Source organism: Pleurodeles waltl, chromosome 9, assembly GCF_031143425.1.
Source record: "Pleurodeles waltl isolate 20211129_DDA chromosome 9, aPleWal1.hap1.20221129, whole genome shotgun sequence".
Classification (NCBI taxonomy): domain Eukaryota; kingdom Metazoa; phylum Chordata; class Amphibia; order Caudata; family Salamandridae; genus Pleurodeles; species Pleurodeles waltl.
Window position 1 is genome coordinate 86,119,323 of NC_090448.1, and position 23,875 is coordinate 86,143,197.

Sequence of the window (23,875 nt, forward strand, 5' to 3'; positions counted from 1 at the left end):
ACAACAGTCCTTTTTTCTAGCAGAGTATCCACAGCTCCAGAAGTGTACTGAAATGGTGGTGTTAGAGGTCCTGTACTTATACCCAGTCAGGTCTTTGAAGTGGGGGAGACTTCAAAGACATGCTAAGGCATGCCTTTGAAATACACAGAGTCCCTGCCCTTCCTGCCTTGGATCCAGACTCAATACAGGGGATTATGCAGCCCTTTGTGTATGAACAGGACACAACCTTTTCAGGTGTAAGTGAGGCTGTGCCCAGCTCCTCCCTACCATCCTGCCCAGAATGGCCCATCAAGGTCCATCAGGTGACACCTAAACTCTCATTGTATGTGGCTGTCTAGGAGAACTACACATAGCCCGGCTGTCACACCATCCCCGGACATGTGATCAGAGACAAGCAGTAGGCCCTAAATGGCTGAAGTAAGGAAATGCCAACTTTCTAAAAGTGGCATTTTCAGAATCATAATTTAAAAACCGAGCTCCCAATAAGTTTGGGTTTTAAACTGTGTTTCCAAATTTGGGGGAATTATCTCTTCCCCTTTGGAAATTACGTTTATAAGGCGCAATAAGGTAACTCCAATGTTATCTTAAGGGACAGAAAATCCTTGCAGTAGTGAAAAAGATATTTAAGAGTTTTTCACTACTACGACATGAAAAACTTAAAAGTACATGTCCAACTTTTTAGATACAATGCACCCTGCCCATGGGGCTGTCTACGGCCTACTTAATAGGTTACATATGTATTAAAAAAGAAGGTTTGGGCCTGGCAGAATGTTTAATTTGCCAGGTCAACATGGCAGATTAAAACTGCACACACAGGCTCTGCAGTTGCAGGCCTTAACCATATTTAAAGGGCTACTTCTGTGGGTGTCAAAATCAGTGCTACAGGCCCACTAGTAGCATTTAGTTTACATATCCTGGACACAGGTAGTGCACTCTACTAGGGACTTATAAGTAAGTTAAATATGCCAATTGGGGATAAGCCAATGTAAACACATTTTAGAGAAAGAGCACACACACTTTAACACTGTTAAGCAGTGGCGAAGTGGACAGAATCCTAAAGCCAGCAAAAACAAAGTGAGCAAAAAACAGGAGGTCAGAAGGGGAATCACGCTAAGGATTCCAGGTCTAAAACAACCATAAAATATTAGTAGTACCTTTAATTAAGGCATATTTTATGCATACATTGGGCAAGTGAAGTTCTGTATAGTGTAGGTGGAACTATCCATCCATCCTATTTCGAAATACAAATTAAAACAATAGAGAAATGGGTACTGGAAAATAATATTCACCTGACAATCATCACAACTAGAAGCACATAAATATCATAAAGCCCATACCAAGAGCTCTGCCTTCTTCTCCTTGTGCACAAAATATTGCAGTGCCAAATATCTGCAATAGTTGTGTCCTTTTATATGAGTGGCTTTTGGGACATGCAATATGTTATGTGTTTGTGCCTGTGCAGAGCAGTGCAGAAATGAGAGAAGTTGTACTATTTATAGAACTGTATTCTCAGTTTGAGTATCTGTTTTTACAAGGTTTTAGGAATGTATGTTGAGCCTAAAAGTTTTGTTTATTTCTTTAATTTATTAGACATTTTAATGTTTAATATTTTGCTGAGATTGTATAGATGTCTGCAATCTCTAAAGTTATAGGACCATTTTTTTTAAATTCAATCTATATTTTACACTTTTATGTAATATTATTATGAGATTTGTATATGAGTCTCCACTGTCTAGAGATATACAAGAACATTTAAATTAAACATAATTTCTTTTATTTTTCAATGTTATTTTAATTCTTATTCTGTGATTTATATAGGTGTTTTCTGTGTTAAAAGCTACACAAACACTTTCGTTTTATCTTTCTTTAATTTGTTTTAGGTATTGGGCTTTCTGAAGGTAGAGTTTTTCTCCCAGTGCTTAATTTATAAATGAATAAGTGCTGGTACCTGAAACTAAGTTCAGAAGCCCGTGGCTGGCACTATTACATGTCACCGCACCCAATGCCAAAGATGCATATTCTGGAATCCCCTTCATACCTCTTTAATCAACTACCAGACACCCCCTGCCTCTTTCTCTCTCTCTCTGACAGGTTCCTGCTTTCTCCTTTTATGATGGTTTGCGTCTTTCTCTTTCTCCTACTTTACCCTTTGTTTGTTATTCTCTCTCTTGCTTTGTGAATAGTCCGATGTGGATAAATAAGTCCAGGTCCCCAAAAAAAAACGTAAATTAGGCACTTGGTATTTCTTCCCTCAGTTGTTTCCCATGTTATTCCTTTGCAGTACCCCAGTGGTCATGTGTAGTGTGTGGCTTATTGCAAGGCTTTGCTTGAGTACATTTGACCCTGCTTGAGCTCTAGGAATAATGGAACAGTTGTGAACATAACTTACCCTCACCTTATTAATCTTCCAAAATATTTTACTGAATTGCAGCTAACATTGATTTGTAGGTGTATTTCTGTGTCCTTCCTGTGCCCCTCCTTGATTCAGTGATTTTCTCACTTTATGTTTCATATTACAGAGTTTCCACCCCCTCCCCTTTGCCACTCCCACAGTCACACCTCAAAGGGAGAACTCTCATTTACACAGCTCTACACCCTCTTTCTTGAGAACTCTCTATTTAGGAGATAGGACCAGCTTGACTATGAATGTTTGTCCATACGTTTGTGAACTGTGTTTATTAATCAGTGAAAAAGTACTACAGGAGCATTACTTCACTCACTTGTAATGCCTCAGTGAAATGCCCCTTAAATGCATGTATGCACATATATGAGCACACATGTTGTATGTGTGTGTAAGTGTGTGTGAGAGAGAGGGAGACAATAGGAATGTGAGAAATGAAGGGTATATATTGACATTGTACAGACTGTACCTTTTATGGGTAATAATAATGATAGCTTCTTTTTACTAAACTGTCCCACACCGCAAATTACACATGATCTATTGCCTAACATACCAGTCCTCAATTTACCAATGGCCTGGATGTAAAATACTGATTGTTGGCACTGAAAGATGAACTCGCTCAACTGTTGTGCCCTCAAGACTGAAGTTAATAAAGCTACCCCTCATATGGCACCTATACTCTGTGTGATTGAAGCTTGCACTGCTCCGTCCCATGCTGAAACTATAGTCTCCATGGCTGAAGTTGTACTGCTGCCTTCCTCCCCCCCCCATCCTCTACCTATACTCTATGTGAGTGAAGCATGCTTGGCCACTTACCATGCTGAAACTAAGGCTGAAGTTGCACTGATGCCCCTGCATCCTGTACCTATACTCTATGTGAGTGAAGCTTGCTCGGCCACCTACCATGCTGAAACTTTAGTCTCCATGACTGAAGCTTGCACTGATGCTCCCATGCATGCTGGACATATAATTTTTGTAAGTCAAGCTTGCACTTCAGCTTTCCATTCTGAAATTATACTCTTCATGACTGAAGTTTACACTGATGATCCCGTGCATGCTGCACATATCCTCTATGTGATTGAAGCTTGCACTTCAACTTACCATGTTAAACCTATATTTTCACTGAATGAGGAAGGAGCTGACACTTCCCATGCTAACCCTAGGCTCTGAGTGATTTAAGCATTAATTGCTTCCTCCCATGCCAATCCTATACACTGTGAGACTGAAGCCTGCACTGCTGCTTCCCATGATAAATCAACACTATAAGCTTGTGCTGCTGCTCCCATAAGAAATCTATATACTACGGGGCTGACATTTACATCATTGCTCACCACGCTAAAACAATATATAAAGTGATTGAAGCTTGTACTTCTCTCATTCAGAACCTTCGTTCTGACTGGATTACACTGCTGCTTCCATACTGAACCTATGACCTGATTGAAGCTTGCACTGCTGTTCCCATGCTGAGCCTATGTTCTGATTGAAGCTTGCACTGCTTCTCCCATACTGAACCTACGTTCTTCCTGAAGCTTGCACTGTTGCTCCCATGCCCATGCTGAACATATGTTCTGATTGAAGCCTGCACTGCTGCTCCTATGTCCCATGCTGAACCTATGTTCTGATTGAAGCTTGCACTGCTTCTCCCATACTGAACCTACGTTCTTCCTGAAGCTTGCACTGTTGCTCCCATGCCCATGCTGAACATATGTTCTGACTGAAGCCTGCACTGCTGCTCCTATGTCCCATGCTGAACCTATGTTCTGATTGAAGCTTGCACTGCTTCTCCCATACTGAACCTACGTTCTTCCTGAAGCTTGCACTGTTGCTCCCATGCCCATGCTGAACATATGTTCTGATTGAAGCCTGCACTGCTGCTCCTATGTCCCATGCTGAACCTATGTTCTGATTGAAGCCTGCACTGCTTCTCCCATACTGAACCTACGTTCTTCCTGAAGCTTGCACTGTTGCTCCCATGCCCATGCTGAACATATGTTCTGACTGAAGCCTGCACTGCTGCTCCTATGTCCCATGCTGAAACTATGTTCTGATTGAAGCTTGCACTGCTTCTCCCATACTGAACCTACGTTCTTCCTGAAGCTTGCACTGTTGCTCCCATGCCCATGCTGAACATATGTTCTGATTGAAGCCTGCACTGCTGCTCCTATGTCCCATGCTGAACCTATGTTCTGATTGAAGCCTGCACTGCTTCTCCCATACTGAACCTACGTTCTTCCTGAAGCTTGCACTGTTGCTCCCATGCCCATGCTGAACATATGTTCTGATTGAAGCCTGCACTGCTGCTCCTATGTCCCATGCTGAACCTATGTTCTGATTGAAGCCTGCACTGCTTCTCCCATACTGAATGTACGTTCTGCTTGAAGCGCGCACCGTTGCTCCCATGTCCCATGCTGAACCTATTCTCTCATTGAAGCCTGCACTGTTGTTCCTATGACCCATGCTGAACCTATGTTCTCATTGAAGCCTGCACTGCTGCTCTTATGACCCATTCTGAACTTACATTCTGATTGAAGTTTGCCCTGCCACTCCCATACTGAGCCTACATTCTGATTAAATCGTGCACTGCTGTGTCTATGTTGAACCTGGGTTTTGATTGAAGCTTGGACTGTTGCTCCCTTGTTGATTCTACATTTTGATTTAAACTTGCACTGTTGCTCCCATGCTGAATCGATGTCTGATTTGAGATTGCACTGCTGCTCCCATGCGGAACCTATGTTCTGATTGAAGCTTGCACAGCTGCTTTCATTCTGAACCTATTTTCTGATTGAAGCTTGCAATGCTGCTCTCATGCTGAATCTATATTCTGATTGAAGCTTGCATTGCTGCTCCCATGTCCCCTGATGAAACTATGTTCTGAATGAAGCTTGCACAGCTGCTTCCATGCTGCACCTAGATTCTGATTGAAGCTTACACTGCTGCTCCCATGCTAACTCTATGTTCTGACTGAAGCTTGCACTGCTGCTTTCATGCTGGACCTACGTTCTGAATGAAGCTTGCGCTGCGGCTCTTGTGCTGAATTTAAATTCTGATTGAAGCTTGCACAGCTGCTTCCAGTGGTGTGTCCGCTGTGTGTGCAAGGAGCAAGTCATCTGCAGCTGCCCGTCTTTCCCATAGTACGTGATCTAGGACAGGCTACATAAGTATATAGAATTTTTACTGGTGATTTTACTAGTACCCACAGGAGTCAACTGCGGAGTCCCCCAAGGATCCTCACTGAGTCCCACCTTGTTCAACGTATACATGACCCCTGAAGCTGCCATCGTCAGAAGCCACAGTATTAACATCGTGTCATATGCCGATGACACACAAGTCATCATTTCCCTCACCGAAGACCCGGACAAGGCCAAAAAAAACTTTCACTCAGGAATGGAAGCCGTCGCCACCTGGATGAGAGGAAGGTGCCTCAAGCTCAACTCTGACAAGACAGAGCTCATCATCTTCGGAAATGCCACCTCTGCTTGGGATGACTCATGGTGGCCCACATCCCTCAGCGCCCCCCCCTTGCGCCGACCAAGCACGCCCGCAACTTGCAACTTAGGAATCATCTTCGACTCCGTTCTATAGATGACCCGCCATGTAAACCTTCACCTCCTCCTGCTGGCAAACACTCCGCAAACTCAGGAAGCTCTTCAGATGGATCCCAGCAGTTTGTAGCAGGACAGTCACCCACGCCTTAGTTACGAGCAAGCTTTACTACGGCAATGCCCTCTACGCCGGCACTTCAACTCGGAACATAAAAAACTTAAACTCATCCAGAACGTTACCGCCAGACTCGTTCTAGACCTCCGTCGCCGAGAACACATCTCCCAACATCTGAGAACCCTCCACTGGCTCCCGGTTGAGAAGCAAATCACCTTCATGCTTCTCACCCACATGTACAAGGCCTTACACAACGCAGGACCAGCCTAGCTGAACTACTGCGTCTCTTTCCACACCCCGCCATATCCCTCCGCTCCACCCAGATGGCCTTGGCCACCGTCCCTCACATCCGCAAAACCACCACCGGAAGACAATCTTTTACCTACAGTGCAGCGAAGAGCTGGAACAACCTCCCCCTGCACCTCAGGCAAAGCCCGTCGCTCACTACCTTCAGGAAGAACCTCAAGACGTGGCTCTTCAGATGAGGCATCTCCCCTGCCCCCCAGTGCCTTGACACACTCACGGGTGAGTAGCTGCGCTTTACAAATACTGACTGATTGATTGACTGGTAGGCGAGTCTTTAAACGCATTGGGCCATTCCGATGTAGTTGGAGTTTAGCCCAGCATTTCCTGTCTCCTTCTGCCAATGCGACCTTGTCTTGCCTTCGTCCCGCACAGGTACACAATTACGGCAACGAAGACGGGGATTTTAATCCCATAGCCGGTAACCCCGGGAGGTGTGCAGTTGGCAGTTCCGAGATAGAGAGGGGGCACCACAGACTGCGTTAGAATCTGACAGAAGAGGCAAGGCGCGCACTTACGGAAGAATGTGGGCTCTTTGCATCTCGTACTGAAACGAGCAGCGGAATGGGTTTATCTGCAACAAGCTGTGTTTAAAAGCAGCTGTCAGGCACAAGCACGCAGCCGTGACAGGTAACGAAGCCGCACTGCACAAAGACAATACTCAATTATTAACAACTCGCTGACACATAACTGAATCCTGCAAGGATTAAACAGGTGGAAACGTCTCTCCGCCGCTTACCAAATACTGCGGAAAAATAATGAAATGACATGTGGCAAAGATTATGGAGCTCTCGCCTCCGCTGAAAGGCGCGCCGGCACTTCTGTTTTTAAAGTGCAATGTTCCCTTCCACGTAGACTGAAGATTGTTTTCTGAATAATTTTCTTAAACTATGTTTAAGGGATTGTGGGTATTTAGGGGAAGATTGGTCACTACTTTTGTCCAGCCCACGTTCAATGACACAGGTGGGAAGGTTATTCCGTGTTTCTGTCCCATGCGCACATTTCAAGCGATGTTGACAGGAACGCCAACCAATGATGACATGTGTTGGCTAATCAGACGACAAGTCCCTCCCCAGGACGCTAAACACACTTGCAAAAACCCCCAGCATGCGTGCCAATTCACAAAAATGCCCGGAGGGAGCGGTACTGTGGGTGAAATTCTTTGCCCTTTGCCTGAAGATAACATCACAGAGTTGACCCCGTGCTCCGCGTGCCAGACAGAGTCCTATTTTCTGCGAAGGGAGCAGGGTCAAGGCAAGTAGTGTAACAATGGAAACAACATAAAGGTAAACAGCTTTTGGAGGCATGTTTAATTTCTGTTTCATTTACTGACTTGGTGACCCCTGAGACCTAGGGTAGCAAAGGTGGCCCGAGGTTGGAAATGCCTGTTATAAAATGTTTTAGTGCTCTAGATTTTACTATTTCTGATACCAGATGTTGCGTGGAGGCTGTGTGTCAAGATTTTTAAATTAATGAATAAATGGCCTGACCCAAATAATTTGAAAGTGTTACACCTCTCACCATTAGGGTGGTCTCCAACCCTCTAACTTTTTGCCCTGCTCCTCTATGTTTTCTGATCTTGCATTTGCTGGCCTTAGGACTAAGCACTTTCCACTGCCAACCAGTGCATAAGATCTTGTGCTCTCGTCTCTAAACATGTTAATGTTGGCTTATACCCAGTTGGCATACTTAATTTACATATAGGTCCCTTGTAGAGTGGTACTATATGTACCCAGGGCCTGTAAATGAAATGCTACTAGTGGGCCTGCAGCACTGATTGTGCGAACCACTTAAGAAGCACTTTAAACATGCATCAGGCCTGCCATTGAAGCCTTTGTATTGCAGGTATTGCAGATTGGAGGGTCAAATGCCCAATGGTTACTTGAAATGCTCACAGACATCCATCATATACTTAGGGGCAACTATTGTATACCCAGGCAGAGATCCAAATGTCCAGACACAGCTTCAAATTTCCAAACACCTACCAAAATGTTTATGACCAGTGTACATGCACAGGTACAGTCCCAAATGTACAGACTGGACACCAACTGCAGGACAGTTAAAATAACCAAAGGCAGCCTTCATGTACCTACGTGTAGCTAAAATAGCTTGGCCAGAGTTTCAGCTGCATGAAATATCCTTTTTGGCCATTTCAACCTGGTGAAAAGAACCTTTTCCCAGGCCCAAACCTTAATTTTTAATACATATAAATCACCCATGGTAGTCCCTGGACAGCCCAGAGGGCAGGGTGCAATGTATTTAAAATTTAATACATTTACATTTGAGTTTTGTGTGTCCTGGTAGTGAACAACTCTGGAATTCGTTTTTTCACTACTACAAGGACTATCTCTCCTATAAGGTAACTTTGGAATTATTTTCTTGCATTCTATTAGTGTAATTTCCAAATGGAAATGGATGACAAGTTCATGTTTGGTGTATCAGGAATCACAAATTAAAATGGGCAGAAAACCTATATGGTAGTTACTAGCCACTATATAAGCTACACTCCTTGGATGATGTCATCAGCAATGCCATCAAAGATACTTGATATATATATATATATGTGTATATATATATATATATATATATATATATATATATATATATATATATATATATATATATATATGTATATTCACTGGAAAAAAAACAAAGGTTGCTGGAACATTCTAGTTAGGAAACGGAATTAAAAAATACCACAGAAATTCACTCAAAAATTCAAAGGTTATAGGGATGTTATTGTTAAGCTCACATTTCAAATGTAAAAAAACATATAAATTAATCTGTTATAGTTAGAGTTATATCAAGTAACTATAACTCATGCCCTAAGGTAACTACAGCTCACGTCCCTGCCATGCCCCATGCCCCTGTACTCCATTGTCAGCTTGCTGACCCAACTACCCCTTTCCCTGCCCTTCAGTCTTCATCTGCATGCCCTTGCCCCTCCCGTTCTACCCTTTGTGGTCCATTGTGCTGCCACATTCCATGACGCTTTCCCATCATGGTCAGTCTGCTTCCCCTGCCACTCAACCTTCTCATTGTCTGTGTGTGTGGCCTACTGCCCTCCATGGTGTTTTGTGCTCCCACTGCCCCTGCTACCTGCTTGTCCTCATTTTAGTTGTCCATACTTTTTTTGACAAAAAAAAGAGCACCCTAATTTTGTTCCTTTCTAAAATAAGTGCTTTTGATTTTACAGCTTTGATTCCATTAAAGTGGCTTCAGGTGTGCTACATTCCTGTCATAAATACAAAGTGTTAGTGCTCTAGTTGTTCAGTAGAACAGAGTGGGCAACTGCAGCAGAAAAGTCGGGAATTAACTGAGAGACTGCTGCTGGTGTTGAAAGTACATGTTTTAGACTGCATGTCACAATGTTTTGCTGACACGGAAGAGAAATACATTTGAGAACTCATAGACAATGTGCCCTCATTTTAGTTTTCTTGAGCAATAACTATAAATTCTATGGCAAAACTAACCGTCTCATTTTGTTCACCTCTGAAGGAAATGCTTTGCGATTTACGCTGCCTTATGCACTACAGTGGCTTCAAATATTCCATACTTCTTTTGTAAATGCAGAATGTTAGCACTATGGTTGTTCATTAGAACACTGTAGGAGGCTACAGAAGAACACCGGGGAATCAACTGACAGGCTTCTGCTTCGGTTGGCAGTACGTGTTTTATTCAGAATGTCAAAATGTATTCTCACATCACAGAGAAAGGTTGTGTAAATTTATAGAAAATGCACTTCATTTTAGCTCCTGGAGCACCTTCCATAACCTCTAGGAGAAAATCATGACAGGCCAGTTTTCTCGCAAACATGGTTCAGCAAATCCCTGCAGAGAGCATTTATCACTGGGTAACCACCTTAGACCACCACCAGGATTCCTACAATTAGTATGGTAACATTAACATATGATTTACATTGTCATTAAAATCTATTATCTGTGCTCCTTTTTGACATCCTGAGAACCTATCATTACAATGCATTTCAATGAGGATCATGACCGAGTCCTGCAATGGCTGACACATGCTGTCCATGTTGTGAGAAGCCAATCAAGTGGGAGCAGGTTCCAACACCCCATGGGTTTAGCTTCAGCATGTGCCAACCCTGTAATCCATTTCCAGGGTACAGGAACCATGCCACTGAGTCCTGCAATAGCTGCCACAAAATATTGTTGATGTGTGCCAGTCAATCAGTACTGGTTTGTTCCTTTTAAAGTTGTCATTCAGAGCATAGTTGGATACCAACAATCTATCTATTTTTAACCCCTTTATGGCCACCTCAGCACCCTTTTAAATGTGAATTTCCCCAAAACAGCTGAATGGCTTTACTCCATGTAACAAGAAGTGAACTTTCTGAGTATAGTTGTAACTTTCAGCCAAATTTGGTGTAATTCCATTCAACAGTTTTTCTGTATCACTTCCCAGAATTTCCTATCGGAATTAACATGTGAAATCAATGTTTTGGGACCCCCTCTTTTTTCTTGGTCCTTTGGATCTCTAAATATCATTTCATCTTGAATTAGGACATGCTCTCATTTATAGTTTTTTTTAGCACAGCAACACCATGCTTCAAATACACAGAGAACGTAGAATTTAGAGCAATGTTGTGAAGTGATAATATTTTCATGTTTACTCATGCTCCTTCTGAAGTCTAAACCTCAACCACCCCATGTTTATTTTCCAGCTCCAACTCAATGCAAGCCCATCTACCTTTAAGCACCATCACTCTTTCTAAGTGCAATTACCTAGCCCTTAGCTCTGTGCGCCAACTTCTTCCTTCAAAGTGCTGTTTATATAGTATTCTGCCTGCATTCTTGCTCCAAGAAAAACAATTTTGCCCTGCACCACGTACACCTTGATTCTCTGATTCTTTTTGATCTGCTACAGTCAAGGTACAGGATGAAGTATGGCATTGACGACACTCCACTGGTTATTATTGAAACAGTTGTCTACCTCACAACTGTATCTGTAACTAAGTACATCATGACTACTATATGAGTGAGTGAGATTCAGATTTATGCTGTTGCCATTAAAAGACATTCCATGCACTGGTTTGGTAGAATTCTGATGGGTCCTTCTGCAGGGTATGTGGCTGTCCAAAGGAAGATGGGGTCCACAATGAGTGCATGTGTCCAGTACTGACCGAAATGAGACAACGTTGTTTAGTTCATTTTAGTATGGCTTTTATTAAAACCAACCATGATGGGAATACTGTATTGAAGGAGAGAATGTGCAGCTGTTCTGTCATGGAACCAAGTCTTGGAGAGTTGTGATTCAGATATCAACAACATACTCTTCCGACTGCAGATTCTGCTTGACGCATAATGCTTGAATAATTAATGTTTTATTTTGCTATTTTGTATTGGATACTTATAAAAAGTATGAACAATTTCTATTACTGCTTACATAAAAAGTAATTTTCTTTTGGTGAGACAGTGTCATACTTCCATGGCACCACGGCAATGATTAACATCTTTTTTTTAGAATCTGTTCTTGTCAGCTCCAGGCTCGGTTCTTTTAATGTCACTGGTTTAATTGGAATTATTTTAATGAATTTATAATAAAGAACCACTTGTTTTGGCCATTAGAATAGAGATTTCAGCTTCAAGTCCTTTGATCAGTCCCTAAGGGCCCTGCTTAGCAGTCTACCAGACAATTTGTCCTAAAGACCGCTCTTAAACCACCCAGTCAAGGGATAGATTAGGTAAGGCTTGAGTAAGAATCTAGATCATTTTGTGCTGCACCAGCAGGCTTTTATTATGGTGTATTGGTTGGTGGAAGCTTTGCATCTTTTTGCACTGTGCCAACTTCAGCTCAAACCCTTAGTAACTAGTACCCAAAATGCCTAATGTTGCCTCCTAAAAATACCTCACACTGTCCCAAATGGTTTAGAAGAAAATCACTTCCTTCTAGAGGTGCAGACCTTTGAGACCTCCTATCTAGATATCGGTACCTCAAGGAGGCTTTCTGAAACTGCTGTAAAGGCTTTGAACGTAAGTCTGTTCAGACAGACAGACGGTTTCTCCTCTGCTTCACATAGCAGACTAAGGCCAATGTGTTCCATTGTACTAGAGCACTAAAAAATAAAGTAAAAAGGTCAGACTCATCTTCTATACAACAGGGGCCACAATCACATACTTTGTCATATTTTATCATCACATTAGTGGTGTAACAAAGGCCCATGCAGTGGGGCTGCGGGGGCCCCCGACCTCCAGAAGGCCCCCTCAGCACAGTACACTGTGCACGGGCGGCAGGCCCCTGACTGAGTCCAGGGGAGAGGGCTCCCCCTCCAGGTACTTTGCAAGGGGGGGCCTCACGTTTCATTACGCCGCTGCATCACATCCCACGACCAGTACATCCTCTAAGTAATTTACTGAGTCTAAAGGTTACTTCTTGTTGTTAAAAGATGGGCGTGCTTGGAAACCGAGAAAATGCATGTCTGAAGCACCTCACAAACAACTGGACATGAGACCAAATTAAAGACCCTATATAACATGCTAAACTCAAAAAGTGAAATAGAGGCCAAAATATGGATGTGGTTGAAACAAGTGTTGGTGGGTTGCCCTCAACCAATTTGTGAATTCAAGACATTTTATGACATTGCTTATCGACATTGTTTGTCATAGCCTGTGGGGTCATCCGTGAATTTGTGGCGATAATATTTCACAGAACGAGTTGACATATTTGTTGACTTAATACAGCTGCATAACACAAAAATGATGGGGCCCACTGCAGAATGTGACAGAGAGCCACTGAATGCCACTACTCAGTCATTACATCTTGCAATATGTGATTGGACACAATCAATGCACTTGGAATATATGTCACAACAACGCATGCTAGAACCACGCATGCCTGAACAACCCGGTCGGAACAATGACCGCCTTGTTACCACTAATGCCTTTACAACAAATGCCTTAACAATGATTTTTTGTTGTAAAGGCATTTCTGGTAAACGCATGTGTGGTACGGCATGCGTGGTTCCAGCATGCGGCCCTTCTCTGACCCCCCCCACCCTGCCCTAAAACTACTGTGAGCCCCCACCCCTGCCCCTAAAACCTAAAACTACCCCAACCTCCCACCCACCCTTAAAACCACCCCAACCTCCCACCCCCACCCCTAAAACCTAAATCTACCCCGACCCCCACCCCTGCCCTTAAACCCTAAACTACCCCAACCCCTATCCCTGCCCCTAAAACTACCCTGACGCCCCACCCCTCCCCTAAAACCTAAAACTACCACAACCCCCCCACCCTGCCCCTAAAACCTAAAACTACCTGACCCCCACCCCTGCCCTTAAACCCTCAACTACCCAAACCCCCATACATATCCCTAAAACCTAAAACTACCCTGACCCCCCACCCTGCCCCTAAAATCTAAAACTACCCCAACACCCGCGCCCTCGCCGCTAAAACTACCCGACGCCCCACCCCACCCCACCTCTAAAACCTAAAATTACCCCGACCCCCACCCCTGCCCCAAAAAACTAAAATTACCCCCACCCTGCCCCTAAATGTACCCCCAACACTACCCCATTCCCACTTACCTGACCGCATCCTCTCCGATCCCGAATCTGTTTTCCTCTGCCTTAACAATGCATGTTCGTTCAGACATGCGTGGTTAAAGCAGAGGAAAACAGGGTCGTTGTTCAGGAAAGCTTTGTTCCGCTTTCGTGGACAATGACCTTCGTTCTCGCTTCATTGTTCAGGCTGCTTCCCATGCACTTGTCTACACTACTGTCAATATTTAAGGCTGGATCCTTAAGATATAAATTAAACCGTAGGAAAGTGTTGAGAAATGTACTTAAAGTTGTTTCTGGAGTCATACACATGTATCAATGAAGTTTCCACTTGATTGCTCCCACCATTCCCCGCATGTTCCTCACCACTTCTCTGGGGGCGCTGGTTGGTCTACATTGAGTGCAAAAACGCTGTGTGCACAGTCCTCAAACCACTTCGTAAAGGAAGAGTCAGCATATCACAATTATTTAAAAGTGTTTCAATCTTTCGGGTCAGACATAAATTAGGCACGCAAATAACTCCTTTTGTCTTCCATAAATCAGCATTACACCTGGTAAAAATGGTTGTAAATCAGATTATAGAAGTCACACATATCTCTACAAAAACATTGACTACAAAATGCTGACTACATTTTATAGTCGACGTTTCACCACGGTAAGTAGGGATAGGAAGGTATAGCCTTTCCATATATACACACGTTGCCTATATATACTAGATGTGGAGTTAAGAATAGTAAATCTACCTTTGTATGCTACTTTTACAATATAGTAATAATCGATATTTGTATAGGTCCATGTGAAAAACTTGATATCCTCTTAGTATATAACAGAATCTTTGTAAATCAGAGTGAGTGTCAATCAAAGTTGCCCATTGGTGGTATGGAAAGGGTGAATAAGTGCATGAGTAAATACGTGCATAGACTTTGCGGGCAATCATTCACATTTTCTACTCCCTTTGAGCAACGCTTAGTCTATTTTCTTAGAACCTCTGATGATCCCTTGCAGAAATATGGGATGACTCTAAAAATACATAGGGGCATATTTTACAAGGAAGTGACGCAGTGCAGCCAAAATCGGCAGTGTTGTGCTTCGTCACTTTGAAGTGAAGGGATGCACTTTATTTACAAAAATATGGAGCACCCGTGTGTTTCTCCTTGCGCTGTTGCTAAATCCAGCTGCCTAGTGTCAACGCAGGCACCCTTGCACCATAGGGCAAGGGTGCCTGCTTTGCATGGAATGATTGTTTATGTGCAGGAAGGTATCCCTTCCTGCACATAAACAATCAATTATGGTGATTTGTCGCTTCTATATGTGCTGCATACATGCACACATAGACGTAGCAAATCGTCATCTATTAATGATTCTTTATTTGCAGGAAGGCATTCCTTCCTGCACATAGACAATATTAAATGGTGTTTTGCTTTTTCACACAAAGAAAAAGCAAAAACAAAGAGAAATAAAAGTATTTGCACCATGCTAATGCCACCCCTGGGGTGGCGTTCGTTTTTGACGCTGCCTCCGATTTACTTGTAAATCTGGGGCAGTGTCAAAAAGCAATGGGTGTTGCGTTGATATGCCCACAGCAACACCCATTGCACGTCCCTCTGCTGCAGAATACTGCATTGGAGGGACACATATTTACGAGATGATGTTAAGCAACAAAAAGTGTCTTAGCGCCGCCTTGTAAGTATGGCACAAGGCACAGCGCCACCGGAGTGTAACAAAAAGTGATACTCCGATGGCGCTAGGGCAGAGGTCTTCAATCTGGGGGTCGGGACCCCCAGGCGGGCCGTGGAGACCTGGAAAGGGGGTCGCACATTCCCCCAGCTGATCCTTAAAATGCCTCAGCTGAACTTTAATTTGAGTCTCCTGTGCTGTGAAAGCCGCACAGACAGCTAAGGAGACTTTCACCCCAGGGCTTCTGCTTCCTGAATGAAAAGCAAATGTGCTCTACGAGCTGATCTGCAAATGTAAAGGGTGCTTGGGAGCAGCTTTAAATGATCAAAGCTTTGTGAGGACAAACATTTTTTGTTTTTGAGGGGTAGTGCGAAGAGTTAACAACTGAGCTGTAAAGTGCATGCTTTTAATTGTAATTGTATTTACACAGCGCTTACTTCACCTGGAGGTGTTGAAGGGACAGCTATTTAAAAAAAAAGGTATTGCATATGCTCTGATATTACTTAAATCCACATTCTGGAAGCACAGTTTTATAATAAAAATTTTTGTAGTGGCCTATATTATACTGCGTGCAATGAAAGTATAAAATAATGCCTTTTTATATATTCACAGTGCTTTCTGTCACAGGCTGTGACCTCATGGCACTAAAAATACACAAGTCACTATTCTCAACTGTACTAACGAAGATTTAGGTCTGTTGCTCTCCGGTTAAACACAGACCTCTGCAGTGCATTAACTAATAGAGGTTTCATAATGCACTACAGTGCATTTCCCAATGAGTAACAACTTTATTTGATTTATTTTTCATTTCAGCTGGCTATAATTTTATATGTAGCTACCTGGCGGTGATAGACTTAAAAACTTTTAGAGAATATTTTGGGTTTATTTATGAGAGGCTTGCGCTGCTGGAGCATCACTTTTTTTGATGCTCCAGCATCACAAGCCTCTCAATCGTACCTATGAGCTGACTCAAAGCCACCCTGAGTGGATTGAATGGCCTTGTAGACATGGAGTAAGGCAAGGCAGTGCAAGTCGCTGCCTTGCCTTACTTTGCGTCAAGAAGGTGTTCCACTGGCGTAGTGGTGGGTGTTCCTATGCTACACAGATGGATTTTGACGCTGCCGCAGATTTACAAAATTACGTAAACTGGAGCAGTACTAAAACCTTACGTCTCCCCAGAGCACGCATAATGAGGAGAAATGTTTTAATTTCTCCTTGTTTTTTTCTCTTTCCATGTGTGCTGCTATCTGCCACACATGTAGAAAGAGGTACAATGCCTTTCTGGATTGTTTTTGTGCAGGAAGGTGCCCCTTCCTGCACAAATACAATCCTGCCTATGTTGGCACTAGGCAGCAATTGTGCGCCAGCGCAGGGGGAAAGGACAGAAATGTACTGTATTTCATAAATACAGTCCATTCCTGCCCTTTTGTATTGGAGTGTGGCAGTGTAGCAAGAAGACTTGCAGCTCTGCCCCATGTCAATTCCTAATAAATGAGGACCTTTGTTTTTAGCCACACCCTTGACCACGCCCCCACACTTACTGATCTTTGATTTGCTAAACACTGTTTAATATTATTTCCTCACAGTAAAAATGATTTCCTGTGTGAAATGGGGATGTTTATTATTGTTGATGATGAGGAGTACCAGGTTCTAGAAATTGTTATCAGGAGGGGGTCCTTACATCTAATTTTTTTTAAGAGGGGGTCCCGGCATCAAAAAGTTTGAAGACCTCTGCGCTAGGGGCTTGTAAGTATTGTGAGTATGGTTGATTTTGCCCTACTCCCCTGGGATTCAAGTTACGTTAGGACTTACCGTTGAAGTTCACATTGCGGATGTATTTGAGCAGCTTCTTTCCACCAGCGTGCTCCATCTCTGGACAAACTCCTGGGTACTCAGGGCACAGGTCCTTGTTCATATTATGGAGGGCATGGGCCATGGCGTAGACGGCATCAATCACAAACTGCACCCTTCCCTCCTGCTCATAATGCGAGTCCTTGCCAATGCGTTCCTGCCCTGCACAAGAGAAAAGAGGAGTCCAGCGTGAGATTCATTTGGTTCATCAAATTACCTTCTGTTGGTCATTCAATATGGCTACAACTGAAGGACTGACATCACTAGAAAGAAATGTCTTTATTTTACTGTTGTAGGCAACAGAATCTGAAAACTATATAAAAAAACTCCTGTAACACTTGACGTCAAGCTTTAAGTCTCTGTAGTAGCACTTGCTCTAAAACTGATTCACTCTACACATGCCCTCCTCAAAGGTCTGTATATGGTCAGACCTGCCCTTCATGCTTAAGCTGTGTCGGTGCTTGTAGGAGATGGCCTTTAACACTCATGTTTCAGAACAGGATTTATTTTGTATCATCAGGCTTTGAAGCAAAGCAAGGGGGAGTGAGGCAGAAAAAAATAAAGTAGAATGAAGACTACCATAGAAACTGAAAGAAAGAGAGAAACGAGGGAATGAAAAGAACAGGCAAAGAGCTAGGAAGCGTGAGGTAGTGGAGGACAGAGTCATGAGGTGGAATCTAGGCAGCTTCGGTATTCTTCATTCTTGGCATTGAGTAGCAGCAGCAGTTGTCTCCCAAGAAAGCTTTAGGTCCCTGTTTTGTTTTGAAAACGGCTTTATTGCACTTTAGACTAGGTTACAGTACAATATCAGTACTTAAGAAAGCAGAAAAACGTACATAAAGCATCATATAAGTAGTCGCAATGAAAAAGGTGAGCTGGTGAAATGTATTGCTAATACCACAACAAATGGCGATAACACTGGTTAAAGAGCAAAAAAAAAATATTAAACCACCCATGCAAAACAGTTGAAGAGGAAAGGGGTGCAAGCACACACCACAAAGATAGTGGAGGGATGTGTCCTGGAGCCACAGCTGATACCATTTAGCAGTTACGAAGGAGGAAGGACCTTAGCATGCCCATTTGGAGCGGGGCCAGTGGGCAAAAGATAGGATAAAGGGAAATCAGCAGATGTATAGTTGGCAGAGGATCCTATGTCCAACACTGGGGTGTAACAATGTAAGCGGCCACAGAGAAGATTCACGGGGGTTTGTCATAATTTCCATAGCATTCTTTGACTTGCAATACTAGCTTGTCCCATTGACAAGCTTTTGAGATTGGTTGGATGCCCCACTTTTCCTCCCTACGTAGTGCGGTGCTTTCTGTGATTGCCCACCTCCGATGTGCTGCATGCCAGGAAGGCATTAATGGGGGAGTAGAATCTTCCAGCATCTGGTAATTTCTTTTTTGATTAATAGAAGCACTAGATCCAGTCGTGTGGTCAGTTTTGTCTCCTTGAGGTGGGGGTACAAGCCCAACCAGGTAGGTGAAGGGGCGTCAGCTACTGTATGGCGTGTGACCTCAGTAAGGGCTCCAGAAGGGTAGCAGTACACTCCAGCCCAATGGCATGTGGGTCTGGTTTGCAGGTGTGTTGTGGAACCTCAGCAGGAGGGGAACAGTGGGAAAGATTTGGTGAAGTTTCATTGGTCTGAGATAGGCTCTATGAAATATATTAAACTGAATGAGTTTAAATTGGACATTGTGTCTGAACTTAGAGGCATATAATATAATGGACTGCCAGTCCTGTTCACTCACAAGTTGAAATTTAGACTCCCAGATAACTTTTAGGGTTTGTAGTGAAACACTCATATGATCCCTGGTGGCCCTATATAATCAAGCAATCAACTTTCTACCATGTCTGATTGTGTGGAGCTTTTGCAGGCGTGTTTGGCTGGTTCCGTCAGTGCTGTGTGCCGCTGTGCCTGTATAGCATGAGTGATTCTACTATGGGGGTTATTCTAACTTTGGAGGAGTGTTAATCCGTCCCAAAAGTGACGGTAAAGTGACGGATATACCACCAGCCGTATTACGAGTTCCATAGGATATAATGGACTCGTAATACGGCTGGTGGTAAATCCGTCACTTTTCCGTCACTTTTAGGACGGATTAACACCTCCTCCAAAGTTAGAATAACCCCCTATATGTTAAGAAGCAACACCTTTGCAACCCAGACTGTTTCACGAGGAATTGCAATCCAGTCAAGGAGACCTCCCCTAATAAATCACCCACACTATTTATTCCCGCCTGTTCCCATGGGCCGAGTTCTGTTCTGGAGAGGATACATCTGTAGACAGGGAGAGCCAGGATGGAATTGCAAGCGAATAATGAAGTGCTCAATCTTGTGTAATGTATGCTGTTATGAAGGCAGGTTACTGCCATGTTGAGCAACTGAGTATAGTGCTGTGAGCTTCTACCCGGTAGAAAGAGAATACGGTGCAGCCCACGTAATTTGATGAGATCGTACCCAGCTAGCCAATAGGTAGGATATTGATGTGGTGCTGCATAGCAATATTTACAGAAATTGAGAGCCTCTAGACCTCTGTCAGGAGTGAACTTTAGTTCGACCAGTGCAATCCGACACCTACACAAACTGCAGACAAGGCCACAAAGCCTTATGTCCAACTCCTGAAAAATCTGTGCTGGGATCAGGAGTGGACGATTTATGAAACAATAGAGCAGGTGAAAGATCATCACTTTCTTTGAGATGGCTTCACTGTCCATAACCAATAGTGGTAGAGAGGTCCAGAATGCTATTTGAGAACAAAGCAAATGGATAGTTCCTCACAGATTGCTACCCAGTAAGTCTGCATGAAAGTGATACATTTTGGTGTATGTGGAGTCTAGTGAAGATGATCTGCCATGAATGAGTGCTGAGGTGCAGGCACGAAGTGTTTGCAAAGGTATACAAAGTACATTTTAGGGTTAACCTGCAGGCCAGAAAGCAAGGCAGAAGCATTGAAAGTGCTGACCAAAGATATTGGAGCAGATCATCTGTCTTTAAGGAGATTGTATGGAATGAATGCTTAATAGGTATATCTCATAAAGGACTGACCAATTTACTCATTTTGCAGCAAGCAGTTCCACTGACAGGGAAAACAGCAGGAGGTATGAAGGCCATCCCTGTCTCATGTCCTTTGCAAAAGTACAGGTGTTTGAAATGTGACAACTGGTCTTTACCAATGCCATTGGTCCATTGAATAATTGTTCGACTTGGCATCCTTGGCGTGGTCTCCCCTAACTTTTTGCCTCAGTTTCCCAGGTTGTTGATGTGTGCCGAACTCTGTTTTTGCTCTTTTTGTCACTCTGGGCACTTTACCACTGCTATCCAGTGCTAAAGTGCAAGTGCTCCTATGTAAAATGTATGTGTAATTGGATTTTCATGATTGGCATATTCGATTTACTGGTAAGTCCCTAGCACAGTGCACTAGAGGTGCCCAGGGCCTGTAAATCAAATGCCAATAGTGGGCCTACAGCACTGCTTGTGCCACCCACACTAGTTGCTCTGTAAACATGGCTCAGACCTGCCACCTGCCACAGTTTTAAACTGCCAGTTCCACTTGGCAAGTGTACCCACTTGCCAGGCCTAAACCTTCTCTTTTCTTACATGTACGACACCCCCTAGGAAGCCCCATGAGCAGGGTGCAGAGTATGTTTAAGGTAGGACATATACTAATGTGTTTTATATGTCCAAACACTAAAATACTGCCAAGTTTGTTTTTTCACTGTTGCAAGGCCTATCTCTCTCATAGGTTAATATGGGGGCTGCCTTTAAATATGATTAAAGCGTAGATTCCCTTTGGGAGCAGATAGACATGCAGAGTTTGTGGTCTCTGAACTCACAATTTAAAAATACATCTTTTAGTAAAGTTGTTTTTGAGATTGTGCGTTTGAAAATGCTACTTTTAGAAAGTAGACATCTTCTTGCTTAAACCATTCTGTGACTCTGCCTGTTTGTGGATTCCCTGTCTGGGTTAGTTTGACAGTTGGGCTGTTTGCATCTCTCTCTAGACAGTGGCACAAAGGGAGCTGGGGTGTAGCCTGCATATCCTGATGAGCCATCTGTGCTAGGAGGGAGGGGAGGAGAGGTCACTCACACCTCAAAGGGCTGTGCCTGCCCTCAGACAATGTACTCTCCAACCCCCTTGTGTGTGTCTGGGGCCTGGCCTTGGCAAGGGGGGATCTCACAAACAAGAGAGACTTTCCTTTGAAGTAGGCATACTTAAAAGGCAGAAATGGGCATAGGAAGAGCACCCAAACCCCTAGAAATTAGATCACTTCTGGAACCAAGAGGAAACTCTGCCAAGGAGAAGAGCTGAAGAGCTGTGGAGAAGTGCTGCCCTGCCTATAACTGTGCTTTGTGGAGCTATCCTGCAGTTGCTGCTTCTGCCTGTGAAAGGGGACATAGACTGGACTTTGTTGTGCATTCCTGCTTGTGAAGAACCTCCCAGGGCCTGAACTGAGCTTGCCTCCTGTTGTTGAAGTCTCAGGGCCATCAAAGACTTCCCCTACCAGCACCTGAACTCTCTGCTGAGACTCCTGCCCTGCCAAGTGGTGCCCTATCCAGTTCCTGGGCCCTTGGATGGTGAAGCTGGCAGTCGAAGACTGAAAATCCACGCACATACCGCCGTGCAGGGAAATTTTTGACACACCTTCCAAAACGTGGCTGAGAAATGCCACGCCGCTGGCTTCGTGGCTGATATCTACACTCCACCTTGAATCGCGTCTGGAAGATCGACGCAACGCGGCTGGAGAAATGATGCGCAACACCCGCTAACGGAGGCTGATAACGACGCAAACTCCACGCAGCGCGGTTTTGTGATACCGTGAGACCGGATTTTTAATGCAACATTGCTGGGCGCGGAAAACCAACGCAAAGCCTGCCCGGACCTGAGGTGCCTGTCCGGATTGATGCATCTCTCTCTTGCGGGAGAGGAAAAACATCGCACGCCAACCCAACCGGAATAGGAATGATGCATGGTCTCACTTGCGAGTGAGAAATCGACACATCGCTGGCCTTTTCTGACGCATACTCGCCTATGCGGTGTTATTTTGACGCTACCCAGGTACTTTTGAATGCTAACAATGTTCCCACTGTTTTCAAAAGGATTTAAGATTCTTTTTCCTTTTTTAAATTCATAACTTGACTTGTGTATGTTGGATTTTTGTCATTTTGGTCTTGTTTTGTTCAGATAAATATTACCTATTTTTCTAAACCTGTTTTGTGTTATTTTGTAGTGTTTTCACTGAGTTACTGTGTGTGTTGGTACAAATACTTTACACATTGCTTCTGAAGTTAAGCCTGCCTGCTTGTGCCAAGCTACTAAGGGGGGTAATCAGGGGTTAACTGAGGGTGATTCTCCTTTACCCTGACTAGAGTGAGGGTCCTTGCTTGGACAAAGGGGTAACCTGACTGCCAACTAAAGATCCCATTTCTAACATTGTTGATCAGCATTTGGGATTGGACTTGTATTTGTACCTGACATACAGTGATTACGTGTACACTACCGTTTCAGTGCAGACCACTACGTGACCACATACTACTTGTCTTGTGATTTTTGCTTTTTCGCTTTTGGACTCTTTTTGTTGTACTTCCATATTTTGCTGATCCCCTGATTGACTTTTTGAAACTCTATTGGGAACTTGTTTTTCTGCCTTTGGAACTTTGCACTTTTAACTCTTCATCATGTCTCAGTCTGGAGATGCATCAGCTGGAGCTGCCTTTGATTTAGAAAACCTGGAGAGCTATACAGTTGCCCAGTTAAAGCAGTTCTGCAAAAACCTTGCTTGTCCCATTAACGACTTCTCCAGGAAGGAGGAGCTGCAGAAGGCACTGAGGGCCTGGGTAATAGCCAAGGAAGCTGAGGGGCACATGGAGGAGGAGGAGGATAAGGAGCAGGAGGTGCAATCCATTCACAATGGTATAGTGGGTGGGCCTGTCATGTCCAGGGAGAGGGTCTCCAGGGCAGGTAGCTGTGTGTCATCCAAGGGTCTGACTCCTAAAGAGTTACAGGACAGTCAGGCAGAGAGGGCTCACCAGCTGGAGTTGGAAACGTTTAGAATGCAAAGGGAGATGGAAGAAAGGAGAATGGCCATAGAGGAGAAGACGATACTGCTGGCTCATGAGCTTGGCTTGAGGGAGCTGGATCAGAGGAGCCAGTCCAGTAGGGATGGTGGCAGCAATATGACAGTGCAGCCTGAGAGGAGGGTGCACATTCCTAAGGATCTTGTGAAGGATTACAAGAGGGAGGATGATATACTGTTGTGGTTTAAGGAGTATGACTCTGCTCTCCATATGAATCTGGTCCTTGAAGCTCATTGCGGGGCGGGTCTGTGGCAGCACTTTGAGGTAGAGAGGAGGGATACTCGGACATCCTTAGGGGATCCCCAGAAGCCTCACCTACCCTATCATGAAGGATGCCCTGATCACAAGGTATGGTCTCATCTCTGATCAGTATAAGGACAAGTTTAGG

At 43.9% G+C, this 23,875-nt stretch overlaps 1 protein-coding gene across 1 annotated transcript in view; it reads right to left on the reverse strand.

Moving 5' to 3' along the window:
• Positions 1–23,875, reverse strand: part of GRM7 (glutamate metabotropic receptor 7) — a 1,785,443-nt gene that overhangs the window by 704,679 nt on the left and 1,056,889 nt on the right. The window contains exon 6 of the mRNA XM_069206344.1: positions 17,370–17,570. Within this exon, the coding sequence (XP_069062445.1) occupies positions 17,370–17,570 (201 nt within the window). The remainder of the gene's footprint in view (positions 1–17,369; positions 17,571–23,875) is intronic.